The sequence below is a fragment of the Ovis aries genome, chromosome 19, assembly GCF_016772045.2.
Source record: "Ovis aries strain OAR_USU_Benz2616 breed Rambouillet chromosome 19, ARS-UI_Ramb_v3.0, whole genome shotgun sequence".
Lineage (NCBI taxonomy): Eukaryota > Metazoa > Chordata > Mammalia > Artiodactyla > Bovidae > Ovis > Ovis aries.
Genome location: NC_056072.1, coordinates 12,067,792 through 12,087,825, shown reverse-complemented (window position 1 = coordinate 12,087,825; position 20,034 = coordinate 12,067,792). Strand labels below are relative to the sequence as shown.

General features: G+C 55.9%; 1 protein-coding gene and 1 non-coding gene across 8 annotated transcripts in view; one reads left to right on the top strand and one right to left on the bottom strand.

Annotated features, from left to right (window-relative positions):
* Positions 1–435: 435 nt before the first annotated feature.
* The window catches only part of SCN5A (sodium voltage-gated channel alpha subunit 5), a 104,374-nt gene continuing 84,775 nt past the window's right edge, over positions 436–20,034 (top strand). For 6 of the 7 annotated variants that reach the window (XM_042236506.1, XM_042236504.1, XM_027958022.2 and 3 more), the window contains exons 1-2: positions 436–596; positions 17,301–17,626. In XM_042236506.1, the coding sequence (XP_042092440.1) occupies positions 17,354–17,626 (273 nt within the window). In that variant the 5' untranslated portion in view covers positions 436–596; positions 17,301–17,353. Of the gene's footprint in view, positions 597–16,496; positions 16,607–17,300; positions 17,627–20,034 lie in introns of those variants that run through there. The other variant, XM_042236502.1, reaches the window with a different exon arrangement.
* On the bottom strand, positions 6,014–6,120 carry LOC114109462 (U6 spliceosomal RNA). The gene has a single exon (XR_003586148.1). It is a non-coding gene; the product is annotated as a U6 spliceosomal RNA (small nuclear RNA).

The window sequence follows — 20,034 nt, the reverse complement described above, 5'->3', positions numbered from 1 at the left end:
GAATGTCAGTGTTCGTCCGTGTCCACAGAGGTGAGGGCTGTGGTAGGGTCCCCACGTCAGTGAACATGTGTGAGTGTGTACCTCGCGTGTGCCAGGGTGTTTGCCTGTCCGCGTAGGCGTAGGTGGCTGTAGCAAAGCGTCTCCGGGTGGCTATGTGTGTACCCCCGCGTGTGCCGGGTCTGCGCGCGTCTGTCGTGTCCGCGTGGGCCGCTTTCTGTGGCGGGGCGCCCCCAGGTCAGCGCGGGGGCGTGCGCCGCGGCCGGTGCCCAGGACTTCACCCTGAGAGCGGGCGGAGCGCCACGTGCGGAGTCCGGGGCGCGTCGCTCTGGGGCGGAGCCAGCCTGGGGCCCCAAGCCCCAGGCCGAGCCCAGGCGGGGCCCGCCCCCGACCCCGCCCCCAGCCCGAGCCCGCGCCGCCCGCCGAGCCCCGGAGCCCGAGCCGAGCGGCGGAGCCGAGACGGCGGCGGCGCCCGTGGGATGCGGGGATCGCGCCCCCGGGGCCGCTGAGCCTGCGCCCGGTGCCCGGAGCCCCGCGCCGAGCCAGTCCGTGCCGAGCCGCTGCCGCCCATCCCGGGACCCGGGCCGGGGGACCAGCAGGTGAGCGAGCGCCTCCTCCAGCAGCCCCGGCCGGGCCGGAATCCCCTCTGCCTGCCGCCGCCCAACTTTCCTCCCCGAGGGTTGGAGCCTCCAACCCCTGCGCGCCCCCTCCCCAACCCAGGGTCCACCGGCAGGCTCCCTCCCCCATCTCTGCCCCCGAGGGTAGGGGAAGGAGAAGAAGGGGCGCAGAGCAGCCTGGCTGGAGGGTATCCCCGGGAGGGGGGGCGTCTCTAGCCGGCGCGCGCCCCCTCCCCTTCCCTTTCCTTCCGGGTTTCCCAGTTCGCTGTCGAGGGCCGGGGGAGGGGGAGCTGCGGCCCCGGCTTCCCGGCCGATCCTGGCGCAGAGTCGGGGAGGGTCTGGGATTGGGACCCGGATTCCGGAGGCCGGAGACCCCAAGGTCAGAACAGCGACTAGGAGCGCAGTGAGTGTGACTCCAGAGAGCGGGGGAACTGACCGAGCAGGGCTGGGAATGAAGGGGCCATGCACCCTCCTTCTGGGCCCTGCGGAGCAGTCCGCCGGGGCTGTCCTCTCTGGGTGAGATCTCTGCGTGTCCTGACCGGGGATAGATCTCTGTGCACCCCGAAAGGAAAAGGTGTATGTCGTGGGTCCTATCTCTGCGCGCTCCGACCATAAAGAGAGCTCTGTGCCTTCTTGACGCCCTAACGGGGACACATCTGGTCTCTGTGAGCCCTGGCTGCGGAGGGATCTCCGTGGGCTCTCTCCAGGGGAGACTGTGCGCTGGAATCGGGCGAGTTCTTTGCCCTCTTCGCTCTGACAGGGCAGATCCAAGCGCCCTGACGGAAGGCCGTTTTCTACTTGTTATTTGATCGCCTTTGGTGGCGCCCTGGGAGGAAGCAGAGGTTCCTAACCTTGTGGGGGCTGGATATGTGGAGAGTGCTCGTGGTCAGGGGAATGCTGGGGACCAGGCGCTGGCCTTAGGCCCGCCTTGCAAACACCTGTTGGAGGTCAGCGCACGGCCGAATCCGGAAGCCAGGCCGAGGTTGCCGCAGGAGTCATCTTCTCTCCTTAGTGCTTAAGACCAGTGGGGGTGATGGGATCAGTCTCCTCTTGGGGTTCTGGGCTGGTATTCCATTCCCCCAGCTGTCTCCTCCCCTCCTGCTGAGACCCCAGGCACCTCCACAGACAGCTTAGACATTCTGGTGGAGACCGGCACTGCATATGAGCCCACCATGCCGCAGCACGTCTCCCCCTCCCTGATTCCCACAGCCCTTCAGGATCCACAGGGTCCCTGAGTGGCAGAGGCCCCCTCCATCAGAAGCCCAGGCCCCTCCTGCAGCCATCAGCCTTTCCCCGTTAGAACTGGGCAGGTGCAGGAGAGTGGGCGGTAATGGAGCTGGAAAGTGGGATGAGAGTGGCATAGGCTGATAGCTCAGGCATTGCTGCAGTCACAGAAGTGAGGGTCGGGTCGGGTCAGAGAACTGCCAGAGTCGGGAACATAGCTTTTATACCAGAATGTCCAGTCCTGTGCTGAAATGAGCCTCAGTGAACTTTTAATCCAACCCTATCATCATCACCACATCGTGCCAGGGTGGCGAGAAACTGAGGCCGAGAGTGGGTCAAGGACTAATCCAAGGTCACCTGGGAAGTCAGTGGATTGGGGGCCCCACTCAGGGTGAAAATGCCTTGAGATCTACTTTCTGAGAGCCGAATTGACCTAGGACTGATCCCAGAGAATCTGAGCAGAAAGGGAACTGGCCCTGGGGTGCCAAGAGCCAGGATTCAGTCCAGTGTGGTGCAGCCAGCTGCTGTGCCCTTGGGGCACTTGGTACTGACTCTGTGGTGCTTGAAGTTCCTCTGGAAGATTTATGGGATTGACTCACTCAACATGAGGATGGAACTCGGAGTAGTGGTGGGAAGCACCAGAGAGGGCTGGGAGTTGGGGAGCACAGGAGCTGGTGTTTAGGGGATTCAAGGAGAAGGGAATTCTGGGGCCAGCCTGGGACAGTGGTAAACAGCAGTCTCAGTTCTGTTCATAGGAAGCTGATTCCTGCTGACCCTTGGGAAGCTTATTGGAAAAGTGTGCAGCCATAGAGGTGTATCCCCACTCCACTCAAAAGAGGAGTGATTATCTTTGGCCAGGAGTCAAGGGTATCTATCTAACAAAAATAACTTTCCAACTGGATTTTGAAGGATGAATAGGAGTTTTCTAGGTGCAGCTTAGCCACAGAGACGTGAAACAGTACAATTGTTCAGTGACCCGACAGGTCCCATGGTATGAGGAAGAGAAGGGTGGAAGCTAAAGCCAAGGTCACAGTCACGGGGGCCCTTGTGAGCTCCACTCAGGAATCGTGAATTTATCCTCAGTAATGGTACTAAAAATAGCTAACATTCACCGGGTGCTTTCTGCCAGCCAGGCACAGCACTAAGCACTTTATAAGACTCATCTTGCTGAATCGTTGAATCAACCCTGGAGGCAGAGACCATAATAAGGACCAATTTGCAGATGGTGAAACTGAAGGCCCAGAAAGGTTAACGTGCGCACCATCACACACCTACCAAGTAGCGGGATTTGAGTGGGGGCTCAGGTGTCAGTCTAACAGCTTTGCATTGTACTACCTGTCCAGTGCAGACCATGGGCTCCGCCAAAAGTTTTTCAGCTGAAGGAGAGGGACAAGGAGATGACCACAGGTGATAGAACTTGTGGTGTTCCAACTTCCTTCCCTGTTAAAGGATATGCCACTCTCCCACCCCTAGCTTCAGTTGCTCACTAACGAGGTTCGCTGCTGCCATATCACACTGTGAGAGGAGGATGGACGAGTGGAATTTGGGTTGATCAGCTTGATGTAGAACCAAGGAGAAGGTGATGAATGTTTCAGGGTCCTGATCTGAACCTGTAGTACTTCCAGGGAGATGCCAACACCCTACAGTCAGTTGGAGGGTCTAGGAAAGAGATTTGGGCTGGAGGCAGAAACTTGGAATCATCCACAGAGGCTGGTCATTGGGGCCGTGGCAGTATTAATTAGATTTTGTTCAGTGAGAATGCAGACCAGTGGTTCTCAACCCTGATGATATTAGCATCACTTTGAAAGCTTTTTAAACAAAATCAATCTATGCCTAGGCCCCACCCCCAGAAATTTTAGTTCATTCGACTTAGAAGTGAGGCCCAGGCATCAGTAGTTTTGGAAGCGCCAGGGCAATCCTAATGTGGAGAAGAGGGTGGGAGAAAAGAGAGTTGAGTCCAGAGAGCCCTGAGACACTGCAACAGTTGAGGCTGGAGAAGTCTGCAGAGGAGGCTGGGACAGAGCAGTCAGAGAGGTGGGAGGGGAGCCAGCAGTGGGAGGTGTCACAGAAAGCACGGAGGGCACACGTCCCGGGAGTCTCCTGATTCTGCCAGGGAGAGTTAAAATACTTCTGAGAAGCTTGCGGATGGATGAAAAAGAATGCACAGTTTCAAAATGAGTGTCCATTGGATTGAGCGACTGTGAGGGTGCTGGTGACCTTGAACACAGAAATTTCCCTGTTGGCACCCACCAAATGTGGTGCTGGGTATGTTGTTGAATGAATGAATGAATGAATGAATTGGTGAGAATGGAATTTCAGTCTGGAATAGGTTGAGGAGCAAGCAGAAGGTGAGGACGTGTAGAGAGCATGTGTAGACAGCTCTTTCAAAGAATTTGATGGTTTAAGAGGGAGGAGATAGAGGGGAGCTGGCCGGGGGGAGGTGGGCTCCAGGCGGGGCTGTAGGAGGGCCTGGGGTGGGCGGGCAGGCGTGTGTGTCCGTGCGGTATGTCCACGTGTGCGAGCTTATGGGGAAGATGCCTCTCCCTCCCAGGGAGGGAGGGAGATCTGTGAGGTGAAAGCGTGCCCATGGTGTTCTCAGTTGCCTGGTTTGTCCAGTGGGCTGGTCAGGAAGGCCTAGGGTGAAGTGATTCTTCCCATGCAGCTCTGAGAGGGTGATTTTGATGGCAGGAACTGTGATTCCTGCTGAGGGCAAGGGGCAGGAAAGAGAGGAAGATTTGCTCTGAGGAGAGAAAAGGGTTCCAGCAAGCCGATGTCTGGGGGATAAGATGTGGTTGTCGAGAGCAGGTTTCCAGAAGTAGAGGGGCTGGGCTAAAAGTCCTATGGCTAAATGCACAAGGGAGACAGAGTCGAGAAGATGAAGCCAGGGCAGCCCGTGGAGAGATGCCGGACAATGCAGGGCACAGTCACGGGAGGGTGGGGCTTCAAAGGGAGCCCGGGCTTCGATGCCCACTGCCCTCCGCCAGCCCAGACTTGCCTGTGGTGGTGGTTTGAGGCTGAATTCAGCCTTCGGTGGTCGGAGAGCACCTGGTTTGGGTGTCCAACACATAATCTGTGCCAGGGAACATTCTAGAAGCGGTACAATTCAGATATAATACCTGCTGTCATAAAATTTGCATACTGTTGGAAAAGACAGGCTGGGTACCATGAAACAAATAGATACCAAAGGCAGTTTTGGATTTTGACCAGTGCTCTGTGTATGTGTGTTAGTCACTCAGTCGTGTCCAGTTCTTTGCAACCCAAGGGTTAGTCGTTCAGTTGTGTCTGACTTTTTTGTGACCCTGCGGAGCCCGCCAGGCTCCTCTGTCCGTGGAATTCTCTAGGCGAGAATACTGGAGTGGGGAGTCATTCCCTTTTCCAGGGGATCTTCCCAACCCAAGGATTGAACCCAGGTCTCCTGCATTGCAGGCAGATTCTTTACTGTCTGAGCCACCAGGGAAACCCAACCAGTGCTATAAAGGAAGTAAAACAGGATGAGGTGGTGGAGAGATGGGAGTGACTCTAGACTGGCTGGTCAGGGAGGGCATCTTGAAGGAGGAGACTAAACCGAGACCTGAATGACACGGAAGAAGCAATCCTGAGGCGATCTGGGGCAGCAGTGTCTTGTAAAGAGAAGACTCCCAGTGCAAAGGCCTGGGGGCAGGACCAAACTTCTGAGCAGGGTTGGCTGCTGTGCTGGAGCAGAGGGACTAGTGTGGGGATGGAGAGGTCCCTTGTGTCTGTACCCCCACCTCCCAGTTCTCAGCCCCCTCAGACCACCCTTTGCTTATGTACTGCTTATACCACTCACCTCGGACAGGCAGCAGTTCCTGGGGACGACACTATATTTAGACTTTTCTCCTCTCTGTGAGCCTGGAACGTACTGTGTGTTTTTAAGATGATCAATATGGGATGGGTGCTATTTATAGAGACCCCAAGTCAATTCCTGGGACCTGGGGCCCTTAAATGGTGGAGGAAATCCAGGACTAAGCTTTGTGGGGGCAGCCACCACTGCTGGCAGAGTGTTGGAGCCGTCTGACTCACGGACTCTGAAAGTGGTATCACCTCTCCTGGCAGGCCCGCTTCACCCATCTCTGCAGAGTGACCACAGCCTTGGTGTGGGGAGCTTGGATGTCCATAGCCTATCCATCTCCAACTCTGTTTTCTTAAAAAAAAAAAAAAAAAAGGAACGCTTCATGAATTTGGGTGTCATCCTTGGGCAGGGGCCATGCTAATCTTCTCTGTAGCCTTCCAATTTTAGTATATGTGCTGCCGAAGCGAGCACTCCAACTCTGTTTTCTGGAGGAGTACCTGGTGTGCCCCAGGCCCAACAGAAAATTTCACTGTGATTGTCGAAACCAGAGTCTGGTGGGGACAGCCTGTCAATCTCTTGTTCATTCCTCGCTCTGTTTACTACTCTGGGTGAGCAGAAAAGGACCCTCAGGGCCTCCCAGGTTCACCCCACAAGCCAGAGAGAGGTCTGCCCAGGAGTAAATCCGAGGTTGGAGTTGGGAGCTTAGTCTCTGCAGCTGGAGGTCAGTGTGGCCAGGAGCAGTCAGGGGAGGCTGCCTGGAGAAGGTGGGATGGGAGTCCAGCCGTGGAAAGTACACAGCATTAGGAGAGGCAGAAGAGAGCAGGCCAGGTTTTCAGCCTGTTTTCGGAAGAATGTTTATGATCTGAGGCTGGAGTTCTTTCTCTTTCTCCCCTCTTCAGTTCTTCTCCTGATTAAATCTCCCAGGGAGACAGTGGAAAGTCACGTCCCCACAGAGATATTAGCTGAGTGGAAGGACGAAGCTGCTCTCACGGAGTCTGTGTGGGCTCGAGAAGATGCCTCACCCACTTGGAGATCCCGCTGCCCGTCATCTCCAAGGGCATTCACTTCCCTCCTGAGAGCCCCAGGAAGCCAGGGCCGCTGCTGGTTGCCCCCTAGACTCAAGGTCGTGCGGGCACGCACGTGGCACTAGGCCCAGAGTGGTGTCTCCCTGGCCCCACCCAGGCCTTGCCCAGGCAGTCCCCGTGCTTTCTGGGAATGGATTTTGAACAGCAGAAAGGCTCTTGCTGGCATCAGGAGGGTAGTAAACACCTTTCTGGCTGGTATTGATTCCTCGAAGGCCTGTGTGAAGGAAGAACCTGGCTCAGGAGGCGGTTTTCCGAGGGACAGCAGGGTTGGGGGCAGGGTAATCTGGCTTGAAGTACCAACTCAGTTCTCAGGCTTCATTAGCATCCCTCCATCTGGACTGGGAGGTGCCCGGGAGGATCTAAGATGGGCGCAGGGGGAGATCAGACCATGGGAGGGACCAGCCCATCCCGGTCAATACCTCTTGTGTGGCCATCAAAGCCCCAGCCTCATCGACCTGGGCCGAGAGCAGGGAAGTGGTCCAGAGAGCGTCTAAGAGCCAGGGTGCCTGCCTGCTCTCTGCTGCCCAGCACTGCTGCCTGCTTCTGGGCCTCTTCCTGGGGAAAATCCCAGCCCTGGGCCCATTCCCTTTAGGGCCCAGGGTGCCCCCCAGGGGACACCCAACTGGTGTAGTGGTGCAGAGAGGGTGAGCGATAGAGGCCTGCCCACCGTGCCCAGACTTGAGCAGGAGAAGTCCCAGGAGCTCAGAAGCCCTTTCCAGTGCCAACCCTGCCATTGTGCTGGATCACGGGCAGTGCAGACTGCCAGTTAATAAAGCAACAGCTAGTTGATAACGAAACTGGAAATGCAGGGGAAAGCCCCCACTCACTTGCTGGGCCTGGGTGCTTATTAGATGTATAATCGCTGAGCTTCCATTTCAGGAAATGTCTGAGGGAAGAAGGGGAAAAAAAAAAAAAACCTCCATAAGAATCCCCTGGGGCCAATTGTCCCCAGAGATGGCTGGACTTGGGGTCCCTTCCAGCCCTTGTGCTTTATGATTGAATTAAGGACTTATCCCCAGATGGGTCACTTGTGTTCCTGTGAATTGCACAAGTAATTTAAATGGCACTCACCAGCGAATAAAACGTAGACGTCTCAAAAGCATTATGTTAAGCAAGAACACAACAGACAAGAGCCCATACATTGTGATTCCATGTATGAGGGGTTCTAGAACAGGCAAAGCTAATCTGCGGTGATAGAAGTCAGAAAAGCTGACTGGAAGGGGACAGTGGGGAGCCATCCTATCTGGGGTAGTCGCTACATGCTTATGCCTGCTGACTCTCTTCAGTCGTGTCTGACTTTACGACTCTATGGACTGTAGCCCGGCAGGCTCCTCTGTTCATGGGATTCTCCAGGCAAGAATCCTGGAGTGGGTTGCCATTTCCTTCTCCAAAGGATCGTCCTGACCAAGGGATCAAACCCAGGTCTCCTGCATTGGAGAAAGATTCTTTACCACTAGCGCCACCTGGGAAGCCCCAGTAGTTACACAGACATGTATTGAGTTGAGTTAAAACTCAGCCAACTGTACACCTAAAATCTATGCATTTTGGGCTGTATATTATGCCTCAGTTTAAAAGAGTGTCAAGGCTCAAGGGCCGCACATTTGGCTCTGCTGTGTTCTGGGCACTTTTGCGGCGTGAACTTTGTGGATTAGTGGATTGGCCTCTCCCTCTGGGGACTCCTAGGTTTCTCTGGGGGATTTGCGTCTTCTTCAGTGCACACAGTAGGTACCCCCATAAATGCCTTGGTTGCCATGGCATCTGTATACAGTTCCCCTGTGGAGGCATTTATTGACCCAGGTATTGAGGAAAGTGAGTTGGAAGGAACCAGGTCAGAGAAAGACTTGGGATGCTGATTGCTGTCTTGGGGGCACCTCTATGCCAGGAGGGTGTTTCCTGAGCCACAGTTGGGCACCTTTCCGGCCTGGTTGTATGTATTGTGTGGGGATAGCTGCTTACAGGGTCTGGGGCCGAAGTGCCCAGGGTGACTGAGCCAGCTCTCCAGCTTCTGGTGTCTGAATAGTGGATGATCCAAGTCTCCACCCAGGAGACCCAGGGCCAGAGGCAGTGCTGGGCCTTGACTGACAGCTCAGAGCTGCTCAGCACATCCTTAGTCATGGGCTTTGGAGGGGAGCGGGAGGAGGAGACTTGAGCTTGGGGCGAGGGGGTGCTGTGTGCCCTGTGGAGGGTTTACGCTTCCCCTGACCTGCCACCGAAACACCACAGGACACTCAGATGAGATGACCTGCCACTTCCTAGCCCCCAGACCCCACCCTTGCTGTGGGGAAGCGGGGATGAAAAGGCAGGAGGCTTGGGCTGAATCCAGGGCTTGGCTCAAAAGTGCCCCTTTTGGACCTGAGCTCTGCCCACAGCTCCCAGTCCAGAAGGGGGCCTGGTCTCAGGGATCCCCTTTTCATCCCTGCCTGAGGAATCACTTGGGCAGAGCAAGCCAGTGAGGTTTTGCTGTCAGCTGAATTAGCCTCAGCTTCTGCCTGAGTGTTGGAATAAATGAGATGCAAATGCATGTAAATGAGGGCATCCCCGGCTTCTGGGGTGGGCGTGTTCACCTCAGAGAGAGATGAGGATGATTCTGCAGGACTTCCCCAGATTGCTGGGGGCTGGGAGGGCGGCTGGGAAAGGAAAGCCCCTTCGTGACACGGCCCCCCCTTCCCAAGGACCCGGCTCCAGACTGGACAGAGTTAATGCCTGTGCAGCCTCAAAGGAATGGAGCCTGCAGGGAGCCGGTTAGCTGAAGCCCCTGCACGCACAAGGACATGCCAATGTGCCTTTGATCTGGGAGCAGGGACCTGAATGCACAGGCCACGAGCACCAGCTGACACCCCCGCTGAGCCTTTGTCCAAGCTGTTACCCTGGGAGAGCCAGGACTGTGCAGATAATTGCCTGGGCAGGAGGGCTGGCCCGAAACACGCTGTTGACCCCTCCCCTCCCCCCCCCATCCCAACCTGTGGCTGGAGCCAGCACAGCCACCCACAGCCAAGACCAGAAACCCTGGTGGCCACTTTCTAGTCCGCTAAGGATGGCTCGCTTCCCATCCATCCCCCGCCCCTCCATCTCTCCTCCCCTTCATTTTCTGCTCCCTCCCCTCCCCCACCCCCAGGCCAGCCAGAAGCCCAGCCCGGAAGCAGGTGGAGTTCTGTAAGGGTTTAGGGTCCAGTGGCTGGAACTCTAAGACAGTGCCACCCAATAGAGATATAATTCGAGCTACAAATGCGAAGTCCCAGAGGCAATTAAAAATGTTCTAGTAACCACATTTTCAAGAGTAAACAAGTGAAATTAATTATAATATGTTTTACTTCCCCCAGTACATATATGCAAAATATGGTCAGTTTAAGTTGTAATCGATGTTTTAAAGTTAATAATGAAATAGTTGGCACTCTTTATCGTGCCAAGCAGCTTTCCGCACCGGTGTGGAGGTAACAAGAGCACATCTGGACTGGCCACATACCAGCCATGAGCCCCGAGCCACGGGGCGCGGTGGCTTCCCCCTGGGACCAAGCAGCTCCACCGGGCCTGAGCTGGAGAGAAAATCGCTGTCAGAGAACATGCCAGCTCTGGGTAGGGGCAGAAATCAGCCCCTGCAGAAATCAGGGGCAGAAATCAGTCAGGTCTCCCTGGCCACGCGTGGGCACCTGGGGGTGATCCTGGCCAGCTGGGCTGCGCCAGAGGAGGACCAGCCTCCATGGAGGCTGATGGGCTGGCTCTTAGCTTTGGAGCCAGGGTCACGGACATGCTCAGTCCAGAAGGGCAGGCCACAGGTAATCCTGACCCTTCCTCCTTGCTTTCCATGCTGTCAGAGGCGGGAGGCAGTGTTGTGCAATGGCTAGTCTCATGGGCCTGGCTTCACCACGGATGGTGGCAGCAGGTCTCCCATCTGTAAAATGGGCATAATAACCTCCCCTCGTCCTAGGATTGTTGTGTGAAATTACTCCCAGGCAGATAATGAGCAGGTGATGCTGCTGGGATGACCCACCTCAGCTCATGGCTGGGTAGACTGAGGTCCAGAAAGGATGAGGTGGGTGGTAATAACATTGTCCAAGGTCATGGTGTGGTTAGTGGCTGGGCAGTAGGAACGTTAATCTGGCACTTCCATTCACGCATCCATTTCTTCATTCACCAGGCCCTTATAGGCTCCTCTTGGGGGCCAGACTGTGCTTTGGGTGAGGGAGAGGCAGATGTGGAAGCAAATTATTCCACCTTGTGATAAAGCCAAGTATGGGAATGCAGTATGCCAGGAACACAGGGAAGGGAAGGGCCAGCCAGGCAGGGAGGACAGGTGTGGCCGCAAGAAGGTTTTTCCAAGAAGGGTCTTCTGAGCTGGACTTCCTGGGAGAAAAAAGAATGGCAACAATAACCACAATGATTATAGCAAATGACACTCACTGAATGCTTTCTGTGTGCTGAGCATGTGCAAATGTTAATATGCTTATGCCTCAGAACAGCTCCATGAGATAGGTACTGTTATTAACCCCATTTTACCTGTGGGAAAAGTGAGGTAGAGAACCGTCAATTGATGGTTGCCCAGGAACTTGCCCAGGAACACACAAGTGGCCAGGACCCGGGATCACACAGACAGTCTTGCTTCCGAGCCACAGCCCTGACTTTGCCGCTGTCCCACATTGGACTTGGAAGCCTTTCAGAGACGGAGAGGCACGCAGACCCGGACACAAGGCTGGGTTCTCTGGTCCAGGGCATTCCTCATGCCAGTCTCAGCAACACCGGGTGGAAGTAGCCTCACAAGCTACCGCAGTCTCTTTGCTGGTGGCTCGTCTCCCTTTCCTATCATCGCACCTGTTGATTTGGAATCCGTCACCTAAGGAAGATGGGTATTCTAAGAAGTCATTTGTAGGGCTGTGTGCAGTGGGTGCTGACTAAATGTTCACTGAGTCATTCAGTTAATAAAATGAGTCCAACGGATTCTCCTCAAGGAAGAAATGAAGTGGCTCCTGGTACCCTTGCCTCTGCTTACGGGGAGTGAGCTCCTGCTTCCAGAGCGCCCTGAGCCCCCAGGACTGAGGGGGCAGGGGTAGAGCAGGGATGAAACCAGTGCCCAGGGCAATGGGTGCTCTGGCCTGAGGCCACCTGGGCTGCAGGGCAGAAAGGAGGCTCCCAGAGCCAAGGAAGCCAGCAGAGATTTTCTAGGAAGCCAGGGAACCACTTCCACAGAGCGCTTTGCATAAATTTACATGGCAAAGAATATTCTTTGCCTGTTGTGTTCCAGAGGCTCCAGTTCCAAGGCGACCAAAATGCCAGACATGACTCAGGAACTGCCTTCAGGATCTGGGAGGACAGTGGGCAGGAAGGGGCTGCAAGGAGGGGTTAGGCTGGAGTCGGCTCCCTCCTTACCCCAGGGCACGGCCTAATTTTCCCAGGACTGACGGGCATTTGGGGATTCAGGAATTTCAGTGCTGACACCGGGATATGTGCGTGTCCGTCCTCCACCCCGACGCTACGCGGCTGCACTGTGGGCTGCCAGGCTGTCGTGCCCCATGTCCCGGCATCATGACCACCACCGTTGACCCAACACCAGCTGTGTGCCCTGTGCATTCAGGGAATCTTCTTTCAGGAAGATGTAAAAAGATGAGACAGTCTAGGGAGGTCCCGTTTCTGGTGTGAACAGTCAATACTCTCCCCTTACAGCATCTCCGCCCTGATGTGAATTCCTGTACCTACAGGCCAGTGACTCAGAGGAGGGAGGGATCCAGCCTTGCCCTAAGAAGAGGTTTCCCACATGTCTGGGGAGACCAGACCCACTCCACCAACTGTCAGAGGGCAGCTGAGGCCAGAAAGGGACGCAGGACGAGATGCAGGCTCGGCCTCCTGGCCCAGAGGAGGGAGGTCAGTGTGGGCGGGGGCAGTCAGAGAGGGTCTCCTGGAGGAGGTGGGGCAGTGAGAGGAGCACATGGCGACTCATGCTCAGGCCATCAGCGCAGGCCAGCGGCAGTGCTGGGGGTATCTGAGCCAGGGAGTGGTGGGAGCCGCACGTGGCAGGTGGAAGGAACCAGGGAGGAGGCGGTGGCAGTGGGATCAGGCTAGTCCCAGTCGGAGCCAGGAAGCCCATCCCAGGGCAGTGGCTGTGGAGATGGAGGCCTGATGTCTGGTGGAGTTGGGGGATTGTGGCCAGTGTCCAAGGAAACGATGTCAGGAGGAGCCGGTTTGAAAAGGAGGGCTCACTGTTTGCTCCCAAGAACTCTCAGGAGCCAGCAGAACTTAGGGAGAGATGCACGTGGCAATCCGCTGATGGACTTGGGACAGGATGGAGTACGGGCTCCTTAGAGCTTAAGTGACAGAACAGGGGGAACTGGCCCAGGAAGAGGGATCAGCTGGAAGAAGCTGACCCAGCCTAGAGGGCCGGTGAAGATGCTGGTGCAGATGGATAATTTGGTACAAACGGAGAAGCCGGTATAAACGGAGCTGTTGTTGTTTAGTCTCTCGGCCATGTCTGACTCTTTGAGACCCCGTGAACTGCAGCATGGCAGGCCTCCCTGTCCTTTACCATCTCCCAGAGTTTGCTCAGACTCATGTCCGTTGACTTGGTGATGCCATCCAGCCATCTCATCCTGTGTCGTCATCCCCTTCTCCTCTTGGCTTCAGTCCTTCCCAGCATCAGGGTCTTTTCCAGTTGAGTCGGCTCTTTACATCAGGTGGCCAAAGTATTGGAGCTTTGGCTTTGGTCCTTCCAGTGAATACTCAGGATTGATTTCCTTTAGGATTGACTGATTTGATCTCCTGGCAGTCCAAAATGGAGAGACTGGTTCAAGTAGAGAGACTGGTACAGGTGGAGAGACTGTTGCCAGTGGAGAAGTTGGTGCAGATGGAGACGCTGTCCTGGGTGAGGGTGAGAGTCATGAAATGCTGGCGTCTAGAAGAGTATGATCTTTGTGTGATCTCTGAATCAGATCTGGCACTGGCTCCCCCACGTGATGGACTTGTGAGAGACAGAGGCCCCTGTACTTCCCCAGCCAGAGGTGGGTTCTTCCCACAGAGCTGAGGGCCTGTGCATCTATGCCAGAAGGGTATGGAGTCTGGAGTGTCCTCAGATCTACGCCGACGTCTCCTTACCCCGATGTCACCGGAAAGCTTGCAGCCAGGGCTCAGCCAGTCTCAGCCTCAGCCTCAGCAGGGCGTGGGCCCCGAGCTTCTGAGGGAAGGGCAGGGCCAGAGCCAGGTGCAGGCAGCGGAGAACAAGGGAGAAAACAGATCCCACTGGCCCACAGTGGGCCACCTGTGGGGACCCAGAGACAAAGCACGCTCTTGGCAGGTTTACTTTGGAACCTGAAGCTGCCCTGCTGCTGGGGAGCTGGGAACTTCCTCTGGAATCTGGTTTCACAGACCACCAAGCCCCAGGGGTTTGGTTCCCTGCTGGAAGCCAGCTGTGGAAAGACCCTTCCCAGGACCCAGGGCCCCATTGTTGGGGCTTCATGATTACTTTATTAGATAATATCTAACAATGGTTCTCGGATAAGGCAATGGCACCCCACTCCAGTACTCTTGCCTGGAAAATCCCATGGACGGAGGAGCCTAGTGGGCTGCAGTCCATGGGATCTCGAAGAGTCGGACACGACTGATCGACTTCACTTTCACTTTTCACTTTTCTGCATTGGAGAAGGAAATGGCAACCCACTCCAGTGTTCTTGCCTGGAGAATCCCAGGGACGACGGAACCTGATGGGCTGCCGTCTATAGGGTCGCACAGAGTCGGACGCGACTGAAGTGACTTAGCAGCAGCAGCAGCAACAATGGTTCTAATACACGTGCATGCTCAGTTGCTCAGTCGTGTCTTCCCAACCCAGGGATTGAACCCGCGTCTCTTACAATTGCAGGTGAATTCTTTACCACCAAACCACCTGGAAAGCCCCAGTTTTAAAGTAATCATGGCATAAATGACATTCGAGATATTGCAGCCCCTCTCATGGGACAGGGAAATAGCTGCATTTCTGTTGGTCACCGGTAATGCTGGCCCTTCCATTTTGCTGCCTACATTCCTAATGGATGGAGATGTTAAGTTTCAGGTAGAGGTTAATTTGAGAATGAGATGCAATCCCCTCCCCCGAATTTTTTTCCCATCACTCCAAGAGGTCTGTTAGGTGCCTCTGAATTGCAGAGACAGAGCTGGTGTCCTAACTGTTAGCAGTCAGGAGAAAATGGTTATTCAGTTAGGGAGTGAAGGGGAACTAGAAATTACCTATTTCAGAGGAACTGGAAATCACCTATTTCCTGACCTGGGTGCTAGATACTGGGTGAGCTCAGTTTGGAAATTCATCCACACGTGTGCACACTTAGGATATGGGCACCAATCTGTAGGAAAAGTTGATTTCAGTACAAATTTTACAAACACTTTTACTGGAACAGATGTATATGCAGGTGCAAGCTTGCGCACGCACGCACACACACACATACACGGGTATGTACCAGTAAAGACTCCATAGGTCCATGGGCATCCACGTGTCTCCAGAAACCTTGCAGGCGTGTGGACACAGATGGATACAGTGAGACAGAGAACACTATTTTTAGGAAATAATTCCAAGCAAAAGAGGAGGTTTCCTGATTTACGGGACTAGTGATTGCTCAGAGTGAAGAGGATTGCCCTGCAAGGAAGGGGCTGCTGGCATCCAGGCTGGCTTCTTTTTTTAAAAAGAATAAAAAGAATAATGAGTTTATTGTTTTTGTAAAAGTAACACAGAATCATCATAAATAATTCAAGAACTGAAGAAGAGCACAAAGAAGAAAGTTTAAAATTACCTAAATTCCTAGCCTGGGGGGAAAAAAAATCGCCATTCACATTTGGTGATAAGTATTAGAGTTGCCTGTCTTTGTGCATGCAGAGATGGAGGTAGAGAGGGACAGCCTTTGATTAAAGGGGGACCTACTCCTTCACCTGCTGTTTTCAACAAGGATGTGCCTTTCACTTTACTGGAGGGAAAGAGAAGGGCAAGTGGCTGAAGGACGGCTGGTTCTGACTGTCCTGGGACCTCTCTCCTCTGGCTTCCCTTCACACATTCCGCGCCATGCCTCCCTTGGGACCAGAGGCGCCCTTTTGAGACCTGGCTGTGTTGTGTTTGCTCACTGTTTACCTGTCACCTGGCCAGGTGCCTACTTCGAGGTGCTTGGGGCCCCCACCCTCGGTGGGGTATGCATAGGGGTCAGGGTGGCAGCCACTTGTTGGGGTCAGCAGTGACGTGTGTCAGGAGTCAGATCAAGGCCAAGCCGATCTTTGACGGAAAGGGATTTTGTCCTGGCAGAGACCTCCAACAGGTGCCCGGCCTTGCCTGGGTTTGATGTGGTAATTAGCAACACGGCCTTCCCCTCCCATTGGCTGAGGTGTCCCACTGGGGAGCTGGGCTGACCACATCCTGTTTTGGTGGGGCAGTCGGGCAAACATTCTCCAGCCTCCGTATCAGAGTCAGAGCCTGTTCACACCAGGTCCTGGATCATCTGAGGCCACTGGGGGCCACATTCTCCCCGTATGGCGTCACGCGCAGGCGCCTGGCTGGATGTCCTAGCAGAGGCGGGGTCACCATTTTCTGGTTCTGCTGTCTCTCGGGGTTTGTTCAGACTCAAGGGGAGGGGAGCGAGTGGAGGCACGGGGGAGTCTCAGATACTCCGTCAGCATTTCCCATCTCTGGAAGGCTGTCTCCCTCGGGGGTTTCCTTGAGATCCTCGGGGGTGGGCTCTGAGGCAGCTGTGTACACCAGGTTGCCAACATCTGGATGGCAGCTGCCAAATTGTTACCCAGCTGTTTCCCCAAACCTGCAGGACTTTCCTGGGCCTTGGTCAGCAGATCCAGATGCCCCAGCCATTGCCAGATGTTGGCACCTCCGTGCCCCAGGTGAAGTCTGGGCACCCTCCCCCGCACAGGTACACGGTGGGAAGACCAGACAGACTGTCCCCCGCCCTCTGGTCCCACCACTCAGGCCAGAGAGCTGCCTGGAAAAGAAACCCAGAGTTGGTACATTGGCCCGGGAGGCCTCTGATCGCCCTCCTAGGGTCCCAGGGTGACCTGCAAAGGAGGCAAGCTGAGAGGAAGGGCAGTGCCGGGCACCTTCTAATGGGCCTGCCCCTCGCCTACGTACTCACCCATTCATTCCCTCACTCACTCGTTCAGGACCAGCCCTGCCAGAGATCTAAAGACGACCAGCCCCCTCCCTGCCCCTTCCCGTCGAGTGTCCCCATCAGCCCAGAGTGAGGGGGACAGCAGTAGAGAGAAGTGTGTCAAAGTGGGCTTGGTCAGGAAACCCACAGGTGTGAGGGTTTCCTTTTGTATTGAATAGGGCAGGATGAAGGGTCACTGGTGACCCAGTTTCTCATGCGTACTTGCTTTCAAAGTTGCTCCTCGGGATGGGGAAGGGACGAGTGCCCCTGCTGCAGATCCCCTTGCATTCCCTGCAGCCCAGAGGATTCCGGGTTTCCCCGGGTCGGCAACTGCAGGGTGTGCCTGTGGAGAGGTGGGGGGCATCTCTGCAGGGATGTGGGTCTTTCCCTCCACCAGGTCTGAGCACCCTGGCCCCCGGCCCTGCATGCAGCATCAGCCCCATGTCTGTGTGTCTTTCAGCTTCCCTACAGGCAGCGTGAGGACAGCCTGTGCCCCAGAAGCAGGATGAGAAGATGGCAGACTTCCTGTTACCTCGGGGCACCAGCAGCTTCCGCAGGTTCACCCGGGAGTCTCTGGCGGCCATCGAGAAGCGCATGGCAGAGAAGCAGGCCCGGAGCTCGGCCGCCTCGCAGGAGAGCCGCGACGGGCTGCCCGAGGAGGAGGCTCCCCGGCCCCAGCTGGACCTGCAGGCCTCCAAAAAGCTGCCGGATCTCTACGGCAACCCACCCCGAGAGCTCATCGGGGAGCCCCTGGAGGACCTGGACCCCTTCTATAGCACTCAAAAGGTGACTGCCACCCACTCCCACCCCGCCTCCCTGCAGCATCTCAGTCAACCAGGCAGATAGGGAGAGGGTCTCGCCTCCATACGGGGCTCTCTTTGGGGCTGGCTCCCTTGGACCTCGGGGAAGTGAGTCATTAGCAATCTATATTCCAATCACCTTAACTTTGGAGTTCTAGAAAAAAAGCCCAGAATTATGCAGCCTGAGATGGTTCGGTGCTATGAAGGAAAGAGCAGGCAGCCAGTCTGGAAATCTTGCCTCCTGATGGAGCATCTACTCAGGGAATAACCTGTGGTCAGATTTCCGCCCCGGGAGGACTCCTGATCCTGTGGTGTGTGTGTCAGTCAGAGTCGGGCCCTGAGTCCTGTCCTGAGTTGAGTTTGGGCCTCAGAGCACGGCATGGGATCCCTCCCCCAAGCAGGGACAGCGTGTAGCCTCCGCCCCCCACCCCAGAGAATTTGCTGGGCATTGGCTGTGCCATCACGGCTCGGGCTGGGGGCCACAGCAGCAGCATCTGGGCCTTGTGGGCTGGTGATGGGACTGTGATGGCTCATGGGAAATCTGAGAGGAGTGGGAAGCCGGTGGCTTTGCCATTGTCCCTTCAGAGTGCGGGGAGAGGAAGGGACTTTGGTCCACTGTTTGTGTGCCTTAGTCACTCAGCCGTGTTCGACCCCATGGACTGTAGGTCACCGGGTTCCTCTGTTCATGGGATTCTCCAGGCAAGAATACTGGAGTGGGTTGCCATTCTGTTCTCCAAGGGATCTTCCCGACCCGGGACTAAACCTGGGTCTCCCACATTGCAGGCAGATCCTTCTACCACCAGAGCCACCAGGGAAGCCCTTTGTCCACTTGGATGGGTTACTCAAGCTTCCTCCAGCATGAATTTCTACCCAGGAGATAAATTCCCCAATCTGGGGCCCCTGCGCTGTCCTCAGCTCTCAGGACCGTGTGCCCAGGCCTGCACCCGGCCAGACCTTGGGCACACAGGGCTCCTGCAGAGGCCTGAGTCCCCAACCCAGCTGCCCACACTTTGGGCTGCATGGCCAGGGGAAGGTGGGTTTCAATTTGGTGGAGGCCTCTCCCCAGAAGGCTAGGTGCCAAGCAAGATCGGTCCTGCCCACATCACTGCAGTCAGTCCCCGGGCTGAGGAGGCATTGAGAAAGACAGGCTGGCGTTCCCAGGGCAGGGCCAGCACCTGGTGTCTGTGAGTGTGTGTCAGTGTCACCAGGCGTCCGAGCGGTGTGTCGCTATGCACTGTGCATCCAGGAGACCAGGGCTCTGCGAGTGGGAGTGATGCGCAGTTGTCTCCCTGTGTGCACGCGCGTGTGCACGGGTAGAGGTCAAGCCCACCCTGGCTGTGTGCGCATGTGCGAGAAGAGACGGTGAATTTGCCCTCACTCCCCACCCCCCAATTCAGGTGACTCGGGCTCGGTGAAGATGAGGCCTCTGGCTATATTGGGATTAATCAGGGTGGGTGGGCCAGATCCTGGTTGGTCAGAGCTAGAATTAGGGCTGGGGTTAAGGCCACAGCTGGGACAAGCATGGGTTGAGTGGTGCATCAAAGTGGTGATGGGGCTGGAGTTCACAGACTGGAGTCATGGCAGAGGGACCCAACTGAGGGCGGACCAGAGCTGGGCTGGGCTCTGGGAGCTGGTGGCAGCTGAGCCGGGGGCAGTCAGGGACACTCTGCTGTCCCTGTGACCGGGGACACTTGAGCAGTGGCCCCAGGTAGGATTCTGGCCTCTAACCCCCTGTCTTGCCTTGCTGACCCCTGGTCACACTGCCTGCAACCCCACGGAGTGACGCAGGTACCAGAGCAGAACTTTCAGTCCTGATCTTTCTGGACAACTTGTCTTCCTAATCCAGAGTAAATAGAAACTTATCTCACCAGCTCAGCCCTGGGAGAAGCCCAGCCCCAGGCCTTGCTGCCTCCGCAGTGCCTGCGGTAGCCAACGGGGATGGACCGCTGTCCTCAGAGACGGCGCTGGGCCCAGGTGCCCGCTCCACGTGCTACGGTGCCGCCTCCAGCACCCACCGTCCACTCCCATGCCTCACTGTGCTGAGTAGATGGAAATTCCAGAAGCGTGAAGAGCAGGTTTACCCTGGGCAACACATGACCCTAGTGAGGAAGACACCAGGTCGTGGCCTCTGGTGTCAGCTGGGGCTACCATCTGTCTGGACTCCAGGAGACAGGGTCCCAGGGAAAGTTTCTGTCTCCTGGGCTGAGTTCTGCATTTTCCTCATCCCTCTTTGGTTGTCCCTGCTGACCCAGCTCCCTCATCGCACCCTCCGCCTTCAGTGGGCCCGGTGGGGAAGCACAGAGGGGTCAGAGGGAGAGGGGAACCAGGGGGGCGTCAGCTGGGTCCTGGCCTCTGCTAAGATAACAGCTCAGCTAGGATCATGAAAGGCCCCTT